The 24,438-nt window shown below is 41.8% G+C and overlaps 1 protein-coding gene across 3 annotated transcripts in view; it reads right to left on the bottom strand.

Annotated features, from left to right (window-relative positions):
• DNAH3 (dynein axonemal heavy chain 3) overlaps positions 1–24,438 on the bottom strand; it is a 192,099-nt gene that overhangs the window by 36,287 nt on the left and 131,374 nt on the right. For all 3 annotated transcript variants that reach the window (XM_058286298.2, XM_071211287.1, XM_058286299.2), the window contains 10 exons: positions 24,031–24,134; positions 21,772–22,066; positions 19,192–19,371; positions 9,337–9,460; positions 9,091–9,247; positions 8,726–8,869; positions 7,038–7,704; positions 5,523–5,688; positions 3,794–4,010; positions 2,281–2,463 (listed from right to left, as the gene is read on the bottom strand). In XM_058286298.2, the coding sequence (XP_058142281.1) occupies positions 2,281–2,463; positions 3,794–4,010; positions 5,523–5,688; positions 7,038–7,704; positions 8,726–8,869; positions 9,091–9,247; positions 9,337–9,460; positions 19,192–19,371; positions 21,772–22,066; positions 24,031–24,134 (2,237 nt within the window). The remainder of the gene's footprint in view (positions 1–2,280; positions 2,464–3,793; positions 4,011–5,522; positions 5,689–7,037; positions 7,705–8,725; positions 8,870–9,090; positions 9,248–9,336; positions 9,461–19,191; positions 19,372–21,771; positions 22,067–24,030; positions 24,135–24,438) is intronic.

The following is a 24,438-nucleotide window of genomic DNA, read 5'->3' as shown; positions in this document are numbered from 1 at the left end:
CTGGAGTACCCAGTTCTAGACAAGAACCTTGGAGGAGTTGCAAACTCCTGTGCCTTCAGGAGCCACCAGGCTGGAGACATGAGTGGGAGCAGGCTGGCTGGGGCTTTGGTGAACTGGGACACACTGGGGGCAGCATCTATTCAGTGCCATGGATGGTGCAACACAAGAGTTCAAGTTCAATGTTGCCATACTGCCTGATTTTTTTTTTAATGCTGAAAATTCAGAATTTTTATTTGAAATCTCTTGATTTTTAAATGTTGCTCATGATCTCAAAGAAATATATACTGTATTTGCCACAGTATTTGTATGCTAGTTTGCAACTTCTGGACTAATAATGAACTGCAAGGGCTTTGGAATTAGATGGCTCTGGGTTTGATTCCTGATTTAGTAATTTTGTAGCTGCATGATCTTGGGCAAGTCATATAAATTCCTTGCATCATGATGGCTTCATCTATAAACTAGGAATGATACCACTGGCCTAGCAGGCCTGTTAGGATGGAAAAAGGCAATGTAAATCGAGCAGAATATAATCTCCAAGAGGAAAGGAATTATGTCTTCCTCCTTCAGTCCTATTTCCCCCACTACCTAGAAAAGTGCCAGCACATAGTCAGTACTTAATAAATATTTGTTAAGTGATGGAATACCAGAGAAACCACCATGGTGCCAATAAGGTGTAGCTATCCTTATCATTTGCCATACAAAAGCAATCCACCTGCTACTTTATGGGTCATGGCGTCCAGCGGCCACCATCTTTCATCGGTTCATTTGCCTCCTGCCTGAGCTACTAGGACTGCGAGTGAAGCAGCCCCATCATCCAGGGCATTCACTGTGTGTGTCTCTGAGACCAGGGATGGGAGCCCAGGTGAATCTACAAGAAGCCAGGTCTCAGGACTCATTGGACAGAAGTCAGTCTGGAAGGCAGGACTTTTATAAGAAACTGACCTGGGCTACTTCTCTTTCATACTCATGGTTTGAAGAATGGTTGGCGTATTTTTCTAACTGCTAAGTGAGGGCACAGGAACAAGAACTTTAAACTCAGTACGACAAACCTTGGATTCTAATCGCACAATCTAGCTGTGGGATTCTGGCCTTGGACTTTCAGCTGTGAACCTCAACGTCTTCGACTCTTAAATATTGACATCCACCATTTTTAAGTCTCAAGGGTAGTTGTGAGACTCAAGCGGAATCATGTACTTTAAAGTACTAGATGATATGACATAACATCACATCAATGCTAATCAGATTTTCTTTTAGTGGTTGAAAGTTGGCCAAGGCTTTCCCAGGACTATTTCTTCTTCAGGTACAAGCATCACTTTCAGATGGGGTCCTCTAGGTTCAACATTCAGTCACTCAACAAATATTTATTCCATACCTAAGACATGGCAGGCACATTTAAGGAAAAACATGAAATAGGTGAGGAAGACAGCCATGTGGATATCTGGAGGGAAGGGCACTCTGGGAACAGGCAGTGCAAAGGTTCTGGGGTGAGCACTTGCTTTGTGTTTCTTTAAGGAATAGCAAAGAGGTCAGGATGGCCTGAGCAGAGCGACCAGAGGAAAATCAGTATGAGATGAGTTCAGACCATGTTGGGACTTGTCTGAGTGATATGGGGACTATTAAGATACAGAATACTTCCTGCAGAGATCTGGGTGTCAGAAAGAATTGCTTCATCCCGAGCTATGTGTTACTGAGCAAGTCACCCACCCCTTCTTTTTTTTTTTAAAGATTTTAAAAAATTTTATTTCTCTCCCCTTCCCCACCACCCCCAGTTGTCTGCTCTCTGTGTCCATTCGCTGGGTGTTACTTCTGAGTCCACGTGTATCCTTGTCAGTGGCATGGGGAATCTGTGTCTCGTTTTGTTGCATAATCTTGCTGTGTCAGTTCTCCATGTGTGCAGCACCATTCCTGGGCAGGCTGCACTTGCTTTCATGCTGGGCAGCTCTCCTTATGGGGCACACTCCTTGCGTGTGGGGCTCCCCTACGTGGAGGACAGTCCTGCATGGCACGGCACTCCTTGTGCGCATCAGCACTACGCGTGGGCCAGCTCATCACACGGGTCAGGAGGCCCGGGGTTTGAACCTTGGACCTCCCATGTGGTATGTGGACGCCCTATCTGTTGGGCCAAATCCTCTTCCCTACCCACCCCGTCTGAGCCTCACTTTTCTCACCTGTGAGCCTGCCATGACCACACACGTTCCACAGGACTGGCTTTGTCTCTAGCAAGAAAATGACTAGCCCCGAAAGTGGTAGTTCCCTCCCTTTCCTCTTGGCTATTTATACCTTGATCGCTTGAGCAACTGCAGCAGCAGCATTGGCTTCTTTTTCATCCGCCTGCACCAGAAGTTTCTTGGCATCGGCTTCTCTTGTCTCCTCTTCAATTTTCACCATCATCTTAGCAGTCGTCTCGGACGTGTGCATGAGCTGAGGTTGAAGGGCAGTCAGTTCAACTTGCATGACAGCCACCTAGCAAGGAGACAGGGACCAGAGGAGAGCAGGTCCAGCTACGTCAAGGCTGAGAATGGCAACATTGGCAAGGTTTGAAATGCTCATCTACCCAACCATATATACAGAAAAATACTTCCTCATGGTTTTGACATGGTGCTTGGTAGACTTGTCAGTGCTCTTATCTCTTTGATCTTTCAACACTTAGTTACTGAGTTAATACTCTGTTGTAGTTATCAAGCACTCTACTAGAAACTAGGCATAAAATGATAAACTAGAAATAATAAAAAGAAATAGACACAGTTTCCTCCCTGGTTGAATATATTGTCTAGTGTTGGCAGCAGAGAGAGAGACAGACCAAAAACAAGGTACAAAATAGCTACATTTATTTTAAGGCTGTGAAGGAAAACACACAAGGCTGAGATATACCTGGGAGAGAAGGAAATTTCAAGGCTATTTTTTCCAACAGTCTGATTCACTCTATAACATTCTTGCCAAATGGATTTTTGGCTTCTGTTTGAATACCTCTAATGATGGGGGAGCTTACCACCTCTCAGGGGAGTTGTGCCTTTTCTTCAGACAACTAAACCCATTAGATTTTAGAGCTGGGATTTACTGTGCTACAGTTTTAGCCTGCTGGTCTCAATTTACACCAGACTGGCTTTCAAGTATTTGAAGAGGGTTTCTCCAGTGTGCTCCCACGGCCCCAGGAGTCTGTGAAGAAGCACAGTAGGCTGGCCTGGTGAGGAACCCAGGTGCTGGAGCCCAGCAGACCTGGGTTCAATTTTGGTTGCCCGGACATCATGGTAGGCAAGTTGTCAGGCATTTTGCTATGGGCTGTACTTATGTCAGTTCATTTAATCCTCATAACAGCCCTATGTAGTGAAAACCATCTTTATCCCCTTTTTACAGAAGATTAAATGAGGCCCAAAGAGGTAAAATGTCCACGGTTCTAAAGTTGGTAAATTGTAGAGCTGGAATTTGAGCCCAGGTCTATCTGACTCCACAAAGCCCTGCTCTTAGCCACTGCCTTATACAGCCCAAGTTCCCCACTGAGAATATCCAAGCCTGGGACAAGGAAATTAAAAAAGCTCAGTTCTCAAGGTAAATAGTACCTTAATACAGTATTTAAAACATCAAAGTTAATGCAAAAAAATCCATGATGAACTAAATATCAAAGTTTTAAATAAAGACATGATCTGATGGGGCCAGAAGTAGGGTGAGGCGTCTGAGGTGAGCTGGGTAAACGTAGGGTCAAATGTTCTTGGTATCTGACGCTCCGTCAGTGTTGCATCTGACCTTACTCACCTCCACCCAGTCCGGTCCCCATTCTGGTTCAGCAGCTGCTCACCTGGGAAGCTGCAAAATCGAGTTTTTGCAGGCCTGTCAGGTAGCGGTTCCTCATCATATCAACCTCTTGCCTCTTAATATTCAGGAGTGTCTTGAAGGTCAGAATCAACTCAAGGTAGGAGGTGGGGGTGACGTAGTTGTGTCTGCGAAGTGTGTTGTAATAATCGAGTGACAGCTTCTTCACGCTCTCCTGAAAGTATTTGCACATGGAAACCACCCTGCCAAGGGCATGGAGGTAGTTAGGTGGGACCCAGCTTCTTCCAGAGAGATCTAGTACTACTTGGGTTACAGATGTGATGGAGTGAGAGGGCGCATGTTAATGGTTGCCCATTAAAACCCAAACTTCTCTGAAGACAAGTTAACACGGGTGAGATAGAGAGGGATGGGGGTGGTGTCTACCCTTTCTGGAAAGATCTTTGATTGAGGCATCCCCATCACTAATCCTTTTGAGGAATCACCAGGAGTTCTTAACATTGGGCCACCTGGTGAAGGCTGGACTTACCAAAATAATGGTTTTAAATGCATAAAATAAGACATATAGGATTACAAAAGAAACCGATGATATTGAAGTAGAGCTTTCAAAATCCCAATCTGTTATATAGTAATATATGTGCTTCTTTAGATGATATAAAAATGAGTGGGCATGGTGATGTTCCAGTGAAACTTTACTTACAAAAATAGGATGCCAAGTGGGTTTGGCCTGGGGGCCAGAGTTTGCTGACCCCTGCACTAAAAAACAAGATTGAACCACAGGTGTAAGAGCTGGCAACATTTTCAAGGAATGATATACAGAGGCATCTGCAATGACTGAAACGAGTTATGAAATTAGCTGGGATTCCACTTGATGACAAAGTCACAGGTTCTGATAATCCTACCGGGATTTGTTGCCTACATTTATCACTGAAGGAGATTCAAAGTACCTACAGTTGGATGTCAGTGAAAATGAAGATCTAACTTTGTCCCAGTTGCCCAGGCTAACAGGTCTCCTGGCCTAGAGAACAAAGTTCAATGTACTCTAAATGAAATTTAAGGCCATCAGCCTCAGACCCTACTTCTTCATTTTTTATTTATTCACTTAATAAACATTAATGGAACCTACTGTGTGGCAGGCACCTGTTTGGCCCTGAGAAGACAGAGGTAGATAAGGTAAGTGACATGAACACTGCAGTCTTGGAGAACAAGAGTGGTCAACATTCTCATCTCTTTCCTTACTCTAGCCAAAATTAATTGCTTTTCCTTTCTTTTTTTTTCCGGTTTATTTGTGCTTTATACACGAAAGATTAAATTTTTTTTCACTCTCCCAAGAACCAATTTTTTTGTCCCCTTGGCAACAGTGCCCCTGTTGAGAATGCATGTTCTTTTTTTTTAAAGAGGTACCAGGAATTGAACCCAGGATCTCATATATGCAAAGCAGGTGCTCAACCACTGACCTACACCTGCTCCTCAAGAATGCATGTTCTAAGATGATTCAAAGAGCTATGTTCACATCCAATTCCTCATAACTGTGACAACAGTGCATTCCCAGGACAATTCTGAACAATGCAATTTTATTCTTTTTTCAGCAAAGGTGTTTTATTAAATATAAAACTAAATTTAATTTGATTTAAAAAACAAGACTTTTTACATATATAAACTGAGAAATCTTTAAAAGAACAACAAAATTAGAGCCAGCATCTCGATTTCCAACTTGGAATATTTAGTTGGGGTACTAAAATGCAGGTAACACTTACTCTACCCGAATGTTGTCATCAAGCTCCACGTCTTCCAGAAATTTGTTGGCCACCAACTCCAGGGCATCTGTGGGCCAGGACTGGAACCAATCAATTGTACAGCAATTGATCAGTGAAGGGAACATCCGCAGGCGGTTCCGGAAGGCGTCCCCTATTGGACTCATGGCTTGTGAAAAGTGGACTTCGTTAGTTTCCTTCCTCTAAGGTAAGGAGGCCCCCAAGGATAGGTAGGTGGGGTGGGGAGGAGGGGGAAGAAAGGGAGAGGGTTATGTTTCCTGTTGGTTCCCCAGGGTATAATCAAGAATAGCCAGGGGGATCATGGGATATTATCATGCAATTTTGTGATGGGATCTCAGTGTATTACCAGAGCCTTATAATTCTTATAATTGGTCTTCTATACCCACTGTTGTTCCTTCCAGACCCTTTCAGTCACTTGGTCAGGGTGGCTTAGAGCCCTTTGATCCACTTGCTCTATTTATACTGACTCACAGACATAAGGGAGTGATGCATACACCATAGCTGCTTATAGTTTCTGACTTCCATATCCATTCAACCAAAAGTTCAGGTTCTACCCCAAATTCCATTCTTTGGCATTGTAATAGGAGGAAGTGTGATGGAGCATGGTAAAACTGAGAAGATCAGGGTGGCTGAAGAACAGAGAGAAGAGGAAGCTTGGTTTGAGATGAAGGTGGACAGGAGATGAGGTTATCTGGCGGGGGTGGAGTGTGGGGTGTGGGGGGGTGGGACGCTTATAAGACCACATGAGGAATTTTAGTATTTATCTTAATGAGAAGACATTTAAGTAGAGAGGAAGAGAGAGTGTGTGTGATGATGATATTTGCAATAAATGAAAAACAAAACAAAACAAACCATCCTAACTCAGTGGAACAGAAAGTTCTGGAAGGGACGAGAGTAGATATAAAGCAGGGAGTCTTAAAAAGGGTTCTGTGAGCCTGAATTGAAATTCAATAAAACATTATTCTTGTGGGGACATGTTGGTGTGGGTGTGATATATTTATTAAATAATACACAGTACAGAGTGGACTTAATGTGTCGTGGTTTTTACCTAACTGGCAAAGGGATCCGTGGAACAAAAAAGGTTAAGAACCCCTGATATAGAGAGAACAATTTGAAGGCTGCAGAGATGAAGTCTGGGTGAGATGATGGCAACTTTTCAATTTTGGATAATACAGGTAAGTGGATAGATATATGAGATGTCTAGGAGTAAAATCAATAGGACTGAGTAATGAGAAAGAGGATTCAGAAAGAACACCACCAGAAGTCATTGTGTGAGGCTGCTGGGTAAAGGAGAGAGATCAGAGGAGAATTCAGCAAACTGAGGTTTAAAATAGTTGTTCAGGAGAGTGGAGGAGTTGCCAGGGGAACTCCAACCCCTGGGCTGGTACTTTGGCTGGATCAAGCCTGGGACCTTCACAAGGGAATTGGGCTGAGGACTCTCAGAAGACGCTGCTATACCCAGGGAAAACTAGTCAGACTGGATTTGCTTCTTCTTACCAAGGACAATGTGAAGGTTCTTTTTCACCCTCTCAATAAAGTAGTTATACATAGAAAGGGGAGTTGCTTCAACCTTCACTCCCTCTGTCCTGACCACCATTTGCATTTTCTCCACGATGTCAGCTTTCTCATCAGCAGGGAAGATGTTGGGCACATCGCCTGTGTTCAGAAGCATGTTGATGTCCTCAACAAATGACTCGTCCTTGATCTGGTTATCGGCAAAGAGGAAGACGGTCCTCTTGCTGACCAAACCGACCTGAAGCATGATCTTCTTTAAGTCCTCCCGCCAGTCGTGGTTGGTGTAGTTCTTTGTGATCTCGATCTGGTACAGCTCATAGGAGTTCATGAATGTGGACAGTTTGCTGGCGCTCTGTCGCCCGCTGCCTCCAATCCCCACCAAGAGCAAGTGGCCTTTGTCCTGTTTCAGGACCCTGCAGATCCGGGAGATGTGCTCAATGGCGAACTTGAACATGACCAAGGACATGGGAGCCTTGCTGATGTTGTTGTACTCTTCCAGGTAGTACTCCATCACTGTGGTGAGCTGTTTCAGGTCCATGATCTCATCATAGATTTTTGAGTCACTCTCTGGTTTCAAGAAATCTCCAAAGAAGAGGCTGCGGATGTTATCATCAACAATCTTTCCAGTGGGAGACAGGTGGATGAGGACCTATGAGGAAGCTAAGTCTCAGCCAGTCATTGACCACTAGCCCAACAAGGACAGTGGGAGATGTGGAGGGAGGAAATAGGACATGTGCTGGTTTCCTTTAAGCATATAACTCAAAAGTTGTGGTTTCTAGACAGTTTTAAAAACAAACATAGTATGTATATCTGAGGATTGTAAAGACTCTGATGAAAGGACATTAGGGAGAAAAGAGTGTGCAAGTAAGGGTCAAACTGTTCACTAAGTGGTTAAAACACTGATGGTCAGGTTGTAAGACCCCCAGAGAAGACCATCAAAGGATGGCACCATTTTTTTTTTCCAGGAGGTACCAGGGATTGAACCCTGGACCCTGTACGTGCAAAGCAGGTGCTCAACCATTGAGCTACACCCATTTTGCAGGATGGCACCAATTTTACCTTCACCAAACAGAGGCAGAGGTGCACTCCTCATTGCCACTCTCTGTGCCTAGAGCAGGAATTTTTGAATGCCTCCTCTTCTTGATACTAGACCCTGGTAATACTTCTGTACTTGGTGTCTGAATGTAACATGATTGCTACAGAGAAATTACAGATTTTGGCAATGGAAGCAGAACTAGATTATGTAAATATATAGGCTTGAAATAATCTTTTCCTATATCAAAAGAGAAAATATTCTCAAATGGGATACCATGTCAATCTTTCACTTGCGTTTTACCAGGGTCTCAATCAAATCATGAAAATTCATTAATAGTTTCTTAACTCCTGAATTAATTGACCCTAAAATATGCATTTTAACCAAATCATAAACAAATAACATCATCTAGAAAACCACTTTGAATGGATCCAAATGTATATTATCATAAAAGCAAAGCAAAATCAGGCAGGAAAAATATTACCAAATGAAATGATTATTTGACTCAGTCCTATTTCCCAATTCAGAGAGCAGAGCTATGAGTCTCCACTGGCAATGGAACTGAAATTTGAGTTTAAAACTTGATCAAACATTTGGAACCATTTCTGAGGACAAATGATCACAGAATCTGGCTGACCTTCTCCATGGTCTGCTTGAAGCAATTGGAGGTGGTTTCCTTTACCATGTTGAAGAAGACCTGTCTGTCCTCACTGTCAATCAGACGGTCATAGAAAACCCGGTAAACCTCATGGATCCAAAGTCGGATAAGTTTTTCTACATCCTGAAAACCCAGAGTTAATTATTTGAATAAATGGGAAGTGGTGGTCAATGTAGTAGATCAGAAAGAGTACCTAATCCTGGGGTTGATAAGAGGATTATAAATGCTTATAAAACACTTAGCATGATACGTAGCAGAGTCAGCTATTGTTATCATCATTGTATATCCCACATAGCCAAGGATATCGCTGAATGATCTTGGTAACAGAAATGATAGTGGCTGACCTGCAGGTGGGTGTGAGGGCAGAGCAGGACACCTTGAATCACCCGTGAGAAGTCCCTCAGGTTGAAGACATAATGTGACTTGGAAGGAGTTGGCAAGAAGTTCTGCACTGCAGCTCTATAAATTGTCATAGTAGCTTGCACCAGCATCTTTCCATACCTTGGGAAGAAAGGGAAGCAGGCAAGTCAACAAGGGACCCAAACCAAGGAACCCCCACCCATTTCTGCGAAGACACAAGAACCTCTTACCTTAAGAACATCACCTCGAACCCTCTCCCAAAGTGCCAGTCAACAATACAAGAGAAAATCTTGGTTAAAACGTCATCCTCAAAGGCGTTGATAGAAATGATATTCAGATGGCGAGTGAAACGTCCTAGAAAACATGCACACACGAGTGTCTGCAAATGCATACACTTACCTCCTAGACTTAGTGACTCTGGGATCTACAAAAGTCAGTTTTCCCTCTGCCTTTATGTTCTAGAACTATGCTGTCCAATATGGTAGCCCCTAGGCACATGTGGTTATTTAAACTTTAATTAGTTAACTAACATTAAAAACACTGATTTCCAATGTCTCACTAGCTACATTTCAAGTGCTCAAGAGTGGTAACTGTAGTAGACAGTGCAGGTATAGAACATCTCCATAACTGCAGAAAGTTCTATTGTACATCACCAGTCTAAAGCTCAACAAATTTTTAAAAGATAAAGGCCACTAGAATGGTTATTATTAAAAAAAAACAGAAAACAACAAGTTTTGGCAAGGATGTGGGGAAATAGGAAACTTGCACATGGTTGGTGAGAATGTATAATATCATACAGCCACCCTGGAAAACAGTTTGTTGGTTCCTTAGAAAGTTAAGTATAGAATTACCATACGACTTGGCAATTCCCACTTCTGGGTATATACTCAAAAGAATTAAAAACAGGAACTGGAACAGATATTGATGCACTGATGTTCCTGTGGCATTATTCACAATTGCCAGAAGGTGGAAGCAACCCAAGTGCCCATTGACAGATGAATGGATAAAGAAAATGTGGTATATCCATGAAATGGAATATTATTTAGCCATAAAAAGGAATGAAGTTCTGATATATGCTACTTCACGGAACCTTGAAGACATAATGTCAAGTGAAATAAACCAGACACAAAACTAACAATAGTCTATGATCTCACTCATATGAAATAATTAGAATATGCAAATTCATAGTTAGAAATTAGAATATAAACTATCAGGGACAGAGGGGGCAGTGGGGATTGGAAAGTTAATTGCTTAATTCCTACAGTTTCTCTTTGGGGTGATAGAAAAGTTTTGGTAATGGATGTTAGGATGGTAGGACAGCACTGTGAATGTAACCACAGAAATGTATACTTGAAAGTAGTTAAAATGGGAAAGTTTAGGTTGTATCTATGTTACCAGAGTAAAAATGAAAAAAAAAAAACCAGCCAACATAGAACTGTTTAATACAAAGAGTGAAACCAAATGTAAACTATGAACTATTGTTAATAATATAATTATAATAATATTGTTTCATAAATTGCAGCAAAGTTGCCATACTAATGCAAAATGTTAATAGGGAAAACTCTGTGTGTGTGTGTGTGTGTGTGTGTGTAATATGGGAACTCTGTACTTTGTGCATGATTTTTCTGTAAATCTACAATTGTGCTAATAAAATTTTTTTTTAAAGATAAAGGCAACAGACGACCATTGTAAAATAGTCAAACAATTCAGAAATAAGTTTGTAGAAAGTGAATATCTCCTTTTCCTCTATCTCCCATCCACTAAATCCATTCTTCCCAAGTTAACTACTATTAATTTGGTATTTCTGCATATGTATATGTATATCCTTATATAGCTATATTTTTCCATATATAGATATAGATTATATACATAAATAACTTTATTGAGATATAATTTATATATCACACAATTCACCCATTTAAAGGACACAATGCAATGTTTTTTTAGTATATTCACAGAGCTGTACAAGCATTACCTCAATCAAATTTTAGAACATTTTCCTTACCCCCAGAAGAAACCCTGTACCCATTAGAATACTTTGTTTCCTCACGGGCCTAGGCAACCACAAATTTACTTTTTGTCTCTATAAATTTGCCTACATATCCTTTTTTTTTTTAAACAAACATTTTATTATAAAGTATTATTGTTATTATGGACTCATGAATTTTAATACATTTTTATCAGTTTCAATCCATTGCAATTACTATCATTGCTGAAGTTCAAATTATTCCATCTTGGGCTAATAGGAGCCTCTTCATTTTGGCTCCTGAGTCCTTTTGACATGAACCTAGTCTTTGATATCTTTCTCACTATTTCATATATCAAGATGTTCTGGACTGATTTTCTGTATGTCATGTAATCGGCCACTTCTAAAAAAAATCCTGGTTCCTTTTAGTAGGAAATTGGGTTTCAAGACAACAATGTGGGTGCCAGGCAGGCTCACTGTTAATGCAGTGGCCATTAACTTGTAAGTCAGGGTTGAAAATGCAGTTATCAGGAGAAGATGTGGCTCAAGTGATTGAGCTCCCACCTCCCACACACGAGGTCCCGGGTTCGGACCCCTGCTTCCTGCATGCTAAACCAACAAGCTTTTTTTTTTTTTTTTTTTTTAGGTACTGGGGCCGGGGATTGAATCTGGAACCTTGTATGTGAGAAGCTGGTGCTGAAACACTGAGCTGCAATGGTTACCCTGAGTTGTTTTTTTGTTTGCTTGTTGTTATCGTTTTTGTTTGTTTTTAGGAGGCACTGGGAACCGAACCAGGGACCACCCATATGGTAAAGAGGTGCTCAACCACTTGAGCCACATCTGCTCCCCGCAGCAAGCTTTTTGAGAGATATGTATGAATGAAACTACTGTCAGCCTGCACTAAAAAAGATAGGGAAGGTAGAGATGGAAGGGAAAACAGCTTTATGAGGAAAACCATGGAAGCTGAGGTCTAGAATTAAGACATCTCATTGGTCAAGAGAGGGACCCCACCCATTTGTACAGAGATGGTGAGTTTGCCCCAGCAGTTGAAGAGAGTGTATTTTCCAGCCCACTGTTCAGGGAGAGTTTGGCTGTCCCAGGCTACAGAGAGGGTGGAGTGCATCCCTCTACGTTTGAGGAGAGTTAGGTTGCTACCCCACTGCTCTGAGGTGGTTGGGCCTCATCCTCATTGATTAGGGAGGGCCAGGTCACCACCTCAGTGTTCTGGGGGGTTGGGCCTGTATACCAGAGATTAGGGAGAATGTTGCTGCCCTCTTACTGTACAAAGGGGGTTGAAACTGTACCACACAAGTTGGGGAAAGTGTGGCTATCACCCCAATGTTCTTGGAGGTTGAGTTCTGAAGCTTGGTTGCCACCCATATGCTTGATGAAGGTGGAACTGAGAAAATGGCCATTGGGCAAGCCTATGGAAAGGGTGGACCCCCATGAGGCCTCAAGGAGAAGAAGAAATCATCATTTTAAGAATGACTCTCAGACTTTGAAATCTAATGGAGTATGCCCTGCAGGTTTTCAGAACTGTTGGGGACCAGTGATGTGTTTTCCTCCCAAATTCACCTTATGGTAATGCAAATGTTTATTCATGTCTGTGCCTCACTTGTATATTGGAAGCAGATAACTTGTTTTGTAAGTTTCACGGGTCTACAGCCAGAGGTAACTTTTGACTGAAGATAAAATATATTCCTATAACTGATTTTGATGTGATTTTGTACTTAGCATTGCTACTGAAATAAGATTAAGACTTAAGATTTTTGGAATATTATAGTGTCTTTTTGGGATTCAGAGGGTAGAGTATGGCAGTTTGAGATTATTTTATGAATACCAACAAGAGAAAAATTATGTTTGTAAACTAATTTATTCCTCTTGGAGTGATATCCTTTGATTGTATTAAATTCACCTGAGGTGGCTTTGATTAGCTCACCTGTTAAGATTAGGGTTTTTGATTTGACTATGTCAGTGGGAGTATCTCAGGTTGAGTCCCCATCCCCTTGCAGGGTCTGATATAAATGGGCACTCACGCAGACAGACAGACACATGGAAGAGAAAACTCTGTCATTTTTGATCCTGCCATTTGACAGAAAGGAGAAAGTTCAAACAGCTGAAGCCCAGAGGACAGATGAGCCATTCACCTGATAGTTTCAGCTGACCTCGGGAAGAGAACAGAACAGCTGAGACTGATAGAGAAGACCCAGAAAGAAACAAGCCCTATGTCAGGAGGAAGAGGACTACAGGATCACTTAAGCATGAAGCCTCAAGGAGCCAAGTCCACAAAGAAGAGGAAGCCCTGAGGAGAAGCCAGAGACCAGCCAGATTGCCAAACATCTTGCTTCAACACATGGCAATGGACTTTGGTGAGAAAGCAACCTTGAGTTGGACTTTTTACAGTCTCGTAATTATAAGCTTTTACCCCAAATAAATACCCTTTATAAAAGCCAACAGATTTCTTGTACTTTGCATCAGAAGTCCTTTGGCAGACTAATACACCATCAATATGTCAATGACTCTATAGTTGCTGTGATGATCTGAAATCCATTTTCTAGTTTTTTCTAGTAGATTCCTCAGGAAGGTCTTATGTGACTAATAATAACAATAGTCCCTAAGTTTTTATATGCATGTTGTTAACAGTATTCTTTTTACATTTGATGGTTAGTTTCACTGGCTGTAAAATCCCATTTTATTTCCTTGAGTATCTTAAATATGCTACTCCACTTTTTTTTCTGGCATAAAGCATTGCTATTGAAAAGTCTTAAGATGATCTACTTTCATCGCCCTTATTTTATGCTCTTTTTGGTTATATGCACACATATTTTTTCTTTATCTTTAAAGTCCAATAATTTTATGAGTGTGTGTCTTTCTAGTGATCATTTTGAGTCAATATACTTAGGTACATAATACACTCTTTCAATAGGTAATTTTCAAAAGGAATTTTTTCTTTTATTTTAGGAACATTTTATTGGATTATAATTTGCTGAGTTTCTTTACTTTGGTTTTCTTCTTCAGACACTCCTATTATTTGTATGTTGCATTTTCTTCAACTAACTTCAGTATTTATCACTTCTTCTCAAAGCCTTTTTATCCCTTGCTTCATTTTCTTTTTAAAAAAATATTTGCAATAAATATATATAGTAAAGACCTTATATCTAGAATTTTAAAAGTAACCATGGCTGCTTAATTTTCCTTTTATGATGGAGAGATCATATTTTTTTATTAAATCAGTGTTACTGATACATATTCACAAAGCATACAGTCCATCCAAAGTGTACGATCAATGGTATTTGGTATAGTCACAGAGTTGTGCATTTATCACTTCAGTCAATATTAAAGCATTTTCATTACTCCAATAATAGTAATAAACAGAAACCAGACAAACAAAAATACTTTACCCCTTATTAATCACTTCTCAATCTCTATCCTTCCCCTGCTGTACATAGCTGCTATTCTGTTTCTGTCTCTCTAATCTTCATTTCTTTTTGATGTTAAAAATTTACTCATTTTAATTTTTTATTTCTCAGGGCATTATTTATTGTATTCCTTCTTTCTTGTGTTCCTTCTAGTTTACATTTCATTTTTAAAATAACTTTTTCCCTAATTCTTTCTTGAGTTTCAGCATCCAATTTCTGAGTTTTTCTAATTCTGATTTATGTTATCCTTTTATCAATTTTTAAGATTGTTTTGAAATAATAGATTACAATTTGGTCTGTTTGGTATGTTTTTGTGAGTGTTTTTCTGGTGTGCTTTTGAAGTAGTCGTATAATTCTTCTCTTTATTCCTTCTTTTCCTTATAGTAAGTTTTATGGAATATGAACTTGATACTTTTTTGGGCTCATTTTTATGTGTGAAATCATAAGAAGGCTTGGTTCAGATGGCTCTTCTACTTCTAACTCCACAAAGCTCCTTTTTCTCTTGACTTCTTAAGTGTTCAAACATATAGTGACTTACATATAAATTATGTTCTACCTGTCAATTAACATAGCCTTAGTAAGAAGGTAAAGGTGGAACAAGGTCAGGGGTCTTGATAGGGCCTTTTGAACATCTTGAACATCATATAGCTACATACACCTATGGAATATAAACGGGACCTCATTGCCATAGTTATATTTTCTAGATAGATAGAGGTTTTTTGTTGTCACAAAGAGTCTGCCCTCACAGTAGCTTTCTCATGAGGGGAAGTCCTGCTGATTTCTCAAATAAGATGACCAAAAGCCCTGGATTATACAAGCCTTGCCTAATAAAGGAAAGCAAGTGAATAAGCCAAGCCCCTGATCCTAAAATTTGCACCTAAGAACCTTATTCCTACAATGATGAACCTAAGCCTAATAACAATTAATGCCTAAGAGTAGCCTCCTGAAAACCACCTTGTTGCCTCTCTCTAAGCCAAACTCTGCAAATACACTCACTACCTTCCCCCCAGTGTGGGATGTGACATCCAAGAATGAGCTTCCCTAACACTGAGGGATTCTAATGTTGCATTAATCAGTCATGCATTTGGAGAAAGGTCTTGATCAAAAAGGGGAAATATTAAATAAAATGGAGTTTTTATGGCTAAGAGATTTCAAAGAGAGTCAGGAGGTCATTCCAGAGGTTACAATTAGGCAGGTCTTAGCCAGATTTCACAAACTGCCACAGTAAACAAAACACCAAACAAAAATGCTCCAGAGGGCCCTAGAGATGTCCAGGCACCATAGGCAAGCCACACAGTCTCATGAAATCAACACCCCCTTGGTGGGCTCTATCTGGGAATATAAGAAAAGTGATTTCCCCAATATAACATAGTTATACTCATTTATAAATCCCCTAATCATGATTCTTCTACTCCTTTTATTTGAACATATAATTTTCAATTTACTTAAATTTATTTCCCAGAGACTTCAAACCTCCAGATTGTTGCTATGCTGGTTGAGCCCTGAAGCCCAGCAGATGTGCTGTAAATTCCCACTGTCCAGTTCTTTGGGCTTGCCCTATTCAATTAACAAAATGATGCCCCTAAGCAAGGAGTATCTTCGACTGCAAGCAAAACAACTCCATTCCTATGCCCCATAATATCTACGCCCCTTCTCAGCCTGTAGCTGTCAGAATGGATATTGTCCCAAATACCTTAAGACTGAGGAATGAACAAAAACAAAGGGGGAGTGGATCCATTGACTAAAGCAGATTTATTGTTATTGTTGTTATTATCTTGTGTTAACTGAATAATTTGTAGCACTGATATAAAAACAATAAAAAATTGGAGCAAACGTGGCTCAAGGGTTGAGCTCCCACCTCCCACATGGGAGAGCCTGGGTTTGGTTCCCTGTGCCTCTTGAAAAAACAATAACAAACAACAAGTAAAACAAATGAAAAAATCAACACAGAGAAGCCGATGTGGCTCAGTGGTTGAGTGCTGGTTTCCCATATATGAGGTCCTGGGTTCGATCCCCAGCTCCTGGTACCTCAAAATAAATAAATAAATAAATAAATAAATAAATAAAATTAAGAATGCTAGAAAAAAATACATAATGACTTGCTTTCTGAAATTTTCTACCTCTGTTATCCTCTCTCAATTTTATTTGGACTTTCTCTCTCCTTTGTTTCTATTACTCTTAACCTGCTCAATTCTGATTCCACTCCTAGCAGTTTCTCTTCAGTGTCGGGTCCTGCCTTGGATGCGAGCCTGGCTGATCAGTTCTGAGGGCTCACAGGGACTCATGTTCCAGTCCCTTCAGAGCTCTCCGCAAGCTCATGACACTCACTTATTACTTGAGTAGTAAAAGTTCTGCCAACTTCAGTTCCTGTTCTCAATTGGCAGTCACACTTACCAGTGAATACCCATTGTCTACTATTGTGGTCTACAATTCTCAGGACTGTGAGATGCCACAGCACTCCCCTTGGCTTTTTCCTGCACAGATGCAGTAAATATGTAGTTCTTATAGCTGTCAGTAATTTGTTCCCACCCACATGTATTCTGTAGTTTATGGGGATATTCTGCCAACTATTTTTATAGTTGTTTGTAGGCTTTTGATTTTGCCATTTAATGGCTCTAATTTTATGAAGGGATTTGGGAAGATCCAAAAACTTATACTGCCACTGCTGCTGTCAATTTCCCCAAATTCTTTCTATGTTTTTAAACATCCATGGTTTGTATGTGTACATACCCCCCCACACTTATCTCCTGACATATGTATGTTTTACTTAAAAATATATCATAATGATATTTTATACATGGTCAATCTGGAACCATTGATATTTATGTGAACTTGAGGAAGTTGCCCTTTTGATGATAGGGACGATAATAGTACTTAATGTCTTTTAATGTTTACTGTGTGTTACCCAATTCCAGATCTGTCTGCTGCTAAACCATATTGTCAATCACCATACGATATTGCCTTGTGGCTCAGTTTCCCATCTTTGCTCTGAAAGCTGGTAGATATTAGGTGCCCTGGGCAACTATCAGCCAGGCTGTGGGTTCCCAGCTGAACACAATTTCATTAAATTTTGACATCAGATATGATATAGTTACTTCATGGCTATGATGGAACAAGACAAAAACAAGATCGCTCTGCAATCATTAAAATGACCAGTCTCTCCCTCTCCCAGCTGAGTGACTCCTTTACCAGTAACAGTTATAGCATCACTTTCTTCCTATTGCCTCCTAGAGGTAAGTTAAGATACCCACTTACCAAGTTGGCCCCATATCCTGAGAGCATCCAATACAGAACAGAACCCCTGCTTCCTTCAGCCCTCCCCAAAGCACCCAGCTCAAGCCCATCTGACTCCTTCTTACCAGGCACTCCCATGCTTCTCCATGGTATGCAGACTCCCTTGTTGCAGCAAATTAATAAATCTGATTTCACTTGACTACAGATGGATTCCTGGTGGTCTGTGGACACTGGGCTTTATTATAAGTCTTTGCAAAGGTCAAGCTTGTGACATAACTTGGAAACATAATTGCATTGCAAATTCTAGTTATTACTATTTCTGTGATGTGGACTGGGAATAAATAATCTCCGCTGAATCGCTAGGTTTTACACAGGGAAAAACAATGAGCTGAGCTCCTCACCTCTCCCTGGTAAGAAGGGTATAGAATTTATAAATGCTAGGACCTGCGAAACTGTTATATTCAAACTCAAAGCAAAGCAACTTGTAGGCTCCATACTTGAAATGGAAGGTGGCGGTTTGGGTAACCAAATGAAATCATTCTGTCCATTTTCTTTAGCGATGAGTAAGCTGAGTGACAGAGAGGAGAGACTTGTTTGAGGGTAGACAGTGATTTAATATCTTGCAGAATCTAAGTATAGAATGGTGTTAAGATTCTTAACCAGGTACGTACATTGGAATAAAAATACAGTGCATCAAGTTGCACCTACTCCTGGCCTGTCGAGTGGCAGGGAAAAAAACACAACGCCCTTCCCTCCCTTCCTCTCTCCCTCTTCCTTTCCTTTCTTCCCTTTCCCCTTTCCCTTCCCCTCCACCCCCACCCCCACTCTCTCTTTCTTTTTTGCTTAGGCCACTTTGGGTTGGGTTTTCCATTTCTAGCAACCTGAAGAATTGTAACAAATATATGGGCAATTCTGACATACCCCTAGTTGAGAAGCTACCATGTACCCTCCCCTCCTGGATCACGTGCTGGCTACACTGAACTCTCCCTTCTGAGACTCTCTGTTCCTCTAGGGCATGGGGTTCTTAACCTTTTTCATTGCAGGGACCCCTTTGCCAGTCAGGTAGAATGAATACTACTGTAATTTATTTATTGTATACATTCATAAGTGAATGAAATGCTAGATTTCAGTTAGGGGCCAGAGAAAATAAAGATAATAAGTTGATGTTTTTCAGTTCAAGCTCTGGATCCTGTGAAATCTTTCCACAGGCCCCTTGAGGGGTCTGTTGACCCCTGGTTCAGAACCCCTGCTCTAAGGCCTGGGCAAAGACTATCATATCCTCTTTTCATCTTTCCTTTCTTTTACACAACTTCCATACATAAAGTCACCCGGTGTCACTCCCTGGAGCTGCAGCCTAAACACATTTTTTTGCTCCTCCCTTAGAGTGCCCTGCATCCCTCCTCCATGTCCAAAGGCAGCCTGGCTCTTCAGTGGGTGAGGAGGGACGAATTCTCTCTGTCACCTACCAGTAATGTCGTTCCTTCCTCCCCCGGGGGGCCCCATGGCTGTCACGAGCAGCACATCCTTGATGTCCAGCCTATTTGTGTCCTTCTTGTCAAACCAGTAACCGTGATCAATCAATTGCCTCAGGAGCTCGATGGGGGGCTGGGCCCCATACACCTCTTTGGCGGGCATGTTGAGGTCATCTGTGGAAAGAAGCCATGCCCACATACTGTAAGTCATGGAATCCTCTGGCCAAATCTGCTCCCCCAGGAGGTAACAGACGACTTTTTCCTCCTAAAGGGGAGCTCATGTCCAGTTGTCCCAACCCCACGCCAGGTAGGGCCCAGCTAATGGACATGCTGACCAGCTGAGAAGGAATTTTCTTTCATTCTGGGCTCTCTTGCTTCACCATGTCTTTCAGGATGCATGGGTTGGCATCAATAGGCAGGTTTTTTTTTTTTTTTTTTTAACCATACCCTCAACAAAAACATATTGACTGCCTACTAAATGCTAGAGTTTGCTAAGTGCTGGGGATAAGAGTGGTGATGTCAGCCTCCCTCAGCCAAAAAGGCCTGGACTATGTCCCAATTATTGACATCTTGGCCTATATATAGTACATGTCAACAAATGCTTGTGTAATGAAAGAAGGAAGGAATGGAAAGGAAAGAATGAAGAGAAATGTAAGGAAGGGAGAAAGGGAGGAAGGGAGGGAAGGACATGATGTTGGCAGTACTCTGAAAGGCAGCATTAGCTCAGACCTTGCTCCAGAGGGCACTGTATCTCCCACCTTGGGGACACAAGAATTTCAAACTCAACACATCCAAGACCACACTCATCATCTTCTCACGTGTGTTCACTTTTGGAGTAAGGCCTCTCACCCCTGAAGCTGATTCAGTGCTTCTGCCATGTTCTCCCACTACTCCTTGTGCTTCCCTCCTGGACCATTACCATCCAGCCAGGGCTGGCTTCATGGGCCTGCAACCTGTGCAATGGCATGGGGCCCCGTGCTCTGAAGAGCCCAAGGCTTGGTTGAATGCTCCTGCTGTTGCCATCTTGAAATTCTTGAATTTTGAACAAGGGGCCCCCTATTCGTACTTGGCACATTTAGTTTGTCTGTTACTCCTACTAGCTTCTTGAGGGAAGGGACTTACTTGTTTGCCATATTTATCCAGAGCACATAGTAGCTGTTCCACAAGTGAATGTAAGGAAACTAGTAAAAAAAAAACACCCTTATTTATTTATTGAGCATCCCTCATAGCTTTCAAAAGTTAACTCAAATGGTTCATAGACCTAAATGTAAAACATAAAACTATAAAACTTCTAGGAGAAAACATAGGTGATCTTGGGTTTGGCAATGACATTTTAGATACTAAACCAAAAGCATGACCTAAAAAAGAAAAAAATAAGTTGGACTTCATTAAAATTTAAAACTTATACTCTGGGAAAGACACTGTTAGGAGCATGAAAAGACAATCCATAGACTGGGAGAAAATATCTGCAAAACATATAAAGGACTTGTACCTAAAATGTACAAAGAGCTCTTAAAACTCAACAATAAGAAAACAAACAACTCAATTTAAAAGTGGGCAAAAGATCCAGACACCACACTAAAAAAGATATACAGATGGCAAATAAGCGTATTTATTGATCATGTACCTTGAACTTTGAGACAGTGAGGGGGAAACAGAGAACAAAACTTGGCTTTGAGGAGCTTAATTCCAAAGAGTGAGACAATAAAGTGATAAATAAATGTATAATATGGTGGCGGATTTGGCCCAGTGGTTAGGGCGTCCGTCTACCACATGGGAGGTCCATGGTTCAAACCCCGGGCCTCCTTGACCCATGTGGAGCTGGCACATGCACAGTGCTGATGTGTGCAAGGAGTGCCATGCCACGCAGGGGTGTCCCCCACGTTTGGGAGCCCCATGCGCAAGGGGTGTGCCCCATAAGGAGAGCCTCCCAGTGTGAAAGAAAGTGCAGCTTGCCCAGGAATGGTGCCACACACATGGAGAACTGACACAACAAGATGATGCAACAAAAAGAAACACAGATTCCCGTGCCGCTGACAATAACAGAAGCGGACAAAGAAGACACAGCAAATAGACCCAGAGAACAGACAACCGGGGTCAGGGGGGAAGGGGAGAGAAATAATAAATAAATCTTAAAAAAAAAAAAAAAAGTATAATATAAACATCAGGTAGTGAGTGGCATATGCAGTATAGGGAAACAGAGCTGAGTAAGGGGGTGATGGAGAGTGCTGTTTGGGGTGCTTAGAGAGGGGCTCTCTTGAGAAGGAGGCATATGAGAAGAGACCTGGATAAAATGAAGGAGCAAACCACAAGAATGCCTAAAGGAAGAGGGTTCAAGGCAGAGAGAACAGGACATGCAAAGACCCTGAGGTGACTCATGTGGCTGGGTGTAATGAATGAGGTGAGCATGGTAGGAGATGGCATGGAAGAGGTGACCAAGAGCCAGATCCCTTTACAAGATTTGGGGGACAATGCTATATTATATTAACCAGAATCTTTCAGAGAGATGACCCTACAAAGGGAGCTTCTGGCTTGCTGCAGAACCTGGTAGTGCCCAGTCAGTCAATGCCTTACCCACAAACACCACCACTTTCTTTCCTATGGGGGGCCCAAAAAGGCCCTTCCGCCGTCGATCCAGCTTGGACATGATGATATCTTGGGTCTGATTGGCTGAGGTTCTGGCAGAGAAGTTGATGAAGCTGGGCAGGTAGTAGCTTTTGGGAAGGCGGAGAAGGAAGTTGTTGGTGATGGCTGATTTGCCAGTGCCTGTGGGACCCACGAACAGCACTGGAATCTCGTGGTCCACGTAGGTTTTCAAGAAGAAGGACTGCCGGGCTGTCTCCACTGTGGGGATGATAAGCTCTGAGACCTAAATCACAAAGACATGGGAGTGTCTTGGTCCTGGGCCCAGGAGGCTGGGTCTTGGCGTTTGAGAGAAGTGGGTACAGATTTTAGTTCCATTCCTTACTATCTTTGGGACCCCTCTGGGAACCTCAGTTTCTTCATCTGTGAAATGGGGATAATAATGGCACCTGGTCACAGAGCTGTTCTGAGGATGAAATGAGGCCATGCATGAAAAGGTGTCCAAGATTGTCCCTGTTTTGTAGACAGTGACACTGAGGTTCAGAGATCTTCTGTAACTTGCCCACATAACAAGGCAAGTCAGTGGAAATGCAGGGATTTGAATCACAGCTTGTCCTGATTCCAAAGTCTACACTCTTAACCACTGAGTGACCATATTAGAAAGTTGAGTTACAGTAAGGACTGATTCATAGTTGCTGCCTTCTGATACCACTGCTTTGCACTAACCTGTCTGCCTGGCTCCAGAACAGGTACACCTCCTTATATACTGCCTGGCTCATATGGGTCTGATGTGACCCTGGACCCCCAGCCTCTGTGCTTGTTCCTGAGATCTGCCTTTCCCAACATTCATTGCCTTGGTTCTAAGACTCATCCCCACCTAATCCCTTGCCTCTTCCAATACCTCAATTACACGCACTCTTCTTGGATTAGTCTTGGGCTCCTGGAATCCCATTCCTTTGGGCAGAACAGTTTACCATAGATTGGTTTCTCAGAGCCTGAACCCTGCCATCAGCCATGTGGCCATATTTGGTCCCTTCCTGGGGGCAGAGGAAGGGGCAGCAAGATGTATATCATATGCTGAAGTCTCCAGATGGCTAGGCTAGAAGGAGCTAATGAACATAGGGCTCTAAGGAAAAGGAGCAGATGGGCAAGAGAATTGAATGCGGAAGAGAATGACTTGGTGTGGAGCTGTGCATTTTTGCATGCATTAACCCCTGCAGTCTTCCCTGTAACCCTCTGAGGCAGTTTTTTAGATGAGGAAACCCAGTTTTTTAGATGAGGAAACAGAGATTTGATAAAAGCTGGCAGGTAACTCGTCCAAAGCCACACAACCAGTAAGCGATGCTGGTTGCAGAGTCAAAGTCCAGATTCCTATTTTGCTCCTAGGACTCAGAATTTAAAGCAAATGAGGTTTTGAAGATTTTTTTTTGGTTGTCAGGGGCTTGGATAATTGTTTGATCAGGGAAAGGTTCCCAGCAGAACTGAAAATATTGGACTCTTTTATCCATATGAATTCAGCGAAATTTCAAATTCCTGGAGTTTAAGTGACTAAGCTCTTTAAGGAGAATTAACATTTAGGATTTCACAACACAGCCCTGAGTCAGCATTCATTCACCCTGCTTATCACGCTCTCTTCACACACAGCAACGGTCCTCCCCGGTGTCTGATGTGATTGTCTAAATTCCCACTTTCCTATCCACTGCGACCACTCCACCCAGGTCCTGAACGATCTGCAATCATGGCAGAAAGATATATTATGCCTGTCACATTCCATCAACAAAAGCATAAAAGTGCTATGTGGAAAATTGATCCACAAGGATTGGAATGAGAAGGGGGTTTAGGTGAATCGTCTGCTAACCAGAAGACCTGTGAATCAGGCCACTTTTCTGAGAATTCTGATCAAGGAAATCTTTCTCTGGTATTATTGAAGGTAATTAGAATAGCAACCCACAAGCACCTACTTTGTGCCATGTGTTCATGTGTATTGCCTTCAATCCTTGTAGCCCTCCTTTTCTTCCATTTTATACTTGAGTAAACTGAGGCAGAGAGAAAGAAGGCTAAGTAAGGAGCCTGGGTGTCTCTGATTCTCAAGTCCATGCTTTTGAAGGTTCAATCCAGCCCATGTTTATATCTTTTATCTAAAGAAAGCTCTTTAAGGATGCTAACACAGAGCTGACATCAATTCTCCCATCTTAGAGAATATCTGGGTAATTGTAAAACCAAAACTCCAGAGCCAATGGCTCTCTTTACCTTTGTACCAGCTGGGATAATCTCCTCCTCTTTGGTGACATACTCTGTCCATGCGTCCCATCGTCCACTAGCTTGCTTGATGAAATAAAAGTCATAGACGCTACCTGGGCCACAAAGAAATAGAATAGATTTTCAGCCACACACAGGGTTTACATCTCAAATTTGAGGTATGTAGCACAGTAGAAACTTGGTGGTTTTTGTCACCAGTTATCTAGGAGGTAACCTTTGAATCTTTGGAATCTCCTATGATAGGAGTGTCTTTACTTCTTCTGCAAGGGCCCAGGACCACCCCTAATAGCTCATATGCTAAGGAGATGACAGGCTGGGGCCAGCCTTTCCTGTAGTCTTGGGGAAGGGGGTTGCCACACCAGAAAGACCAATCATGTGATTAGGGGATTGGGACTTTGA

Source organism: Dasypus novemcinctus, chromosome 23, assembly GCF_030445035.2.
Source record: "Dasypus novemcinctus isolate mDasNov1 chromosome 23, mDasNov1.1.hap2, whole genome shotgun sequence".
Classification (NCBI taxonomy): Eukaryota; Metazoa; Chordata; class Mammalia; order Cingulata; family Dasypodidae; genus Dasypus; species Dasypus novemcinctus.
This window is presented reverse-complemented; position numbering and strand designations above follow the sequence as displayed.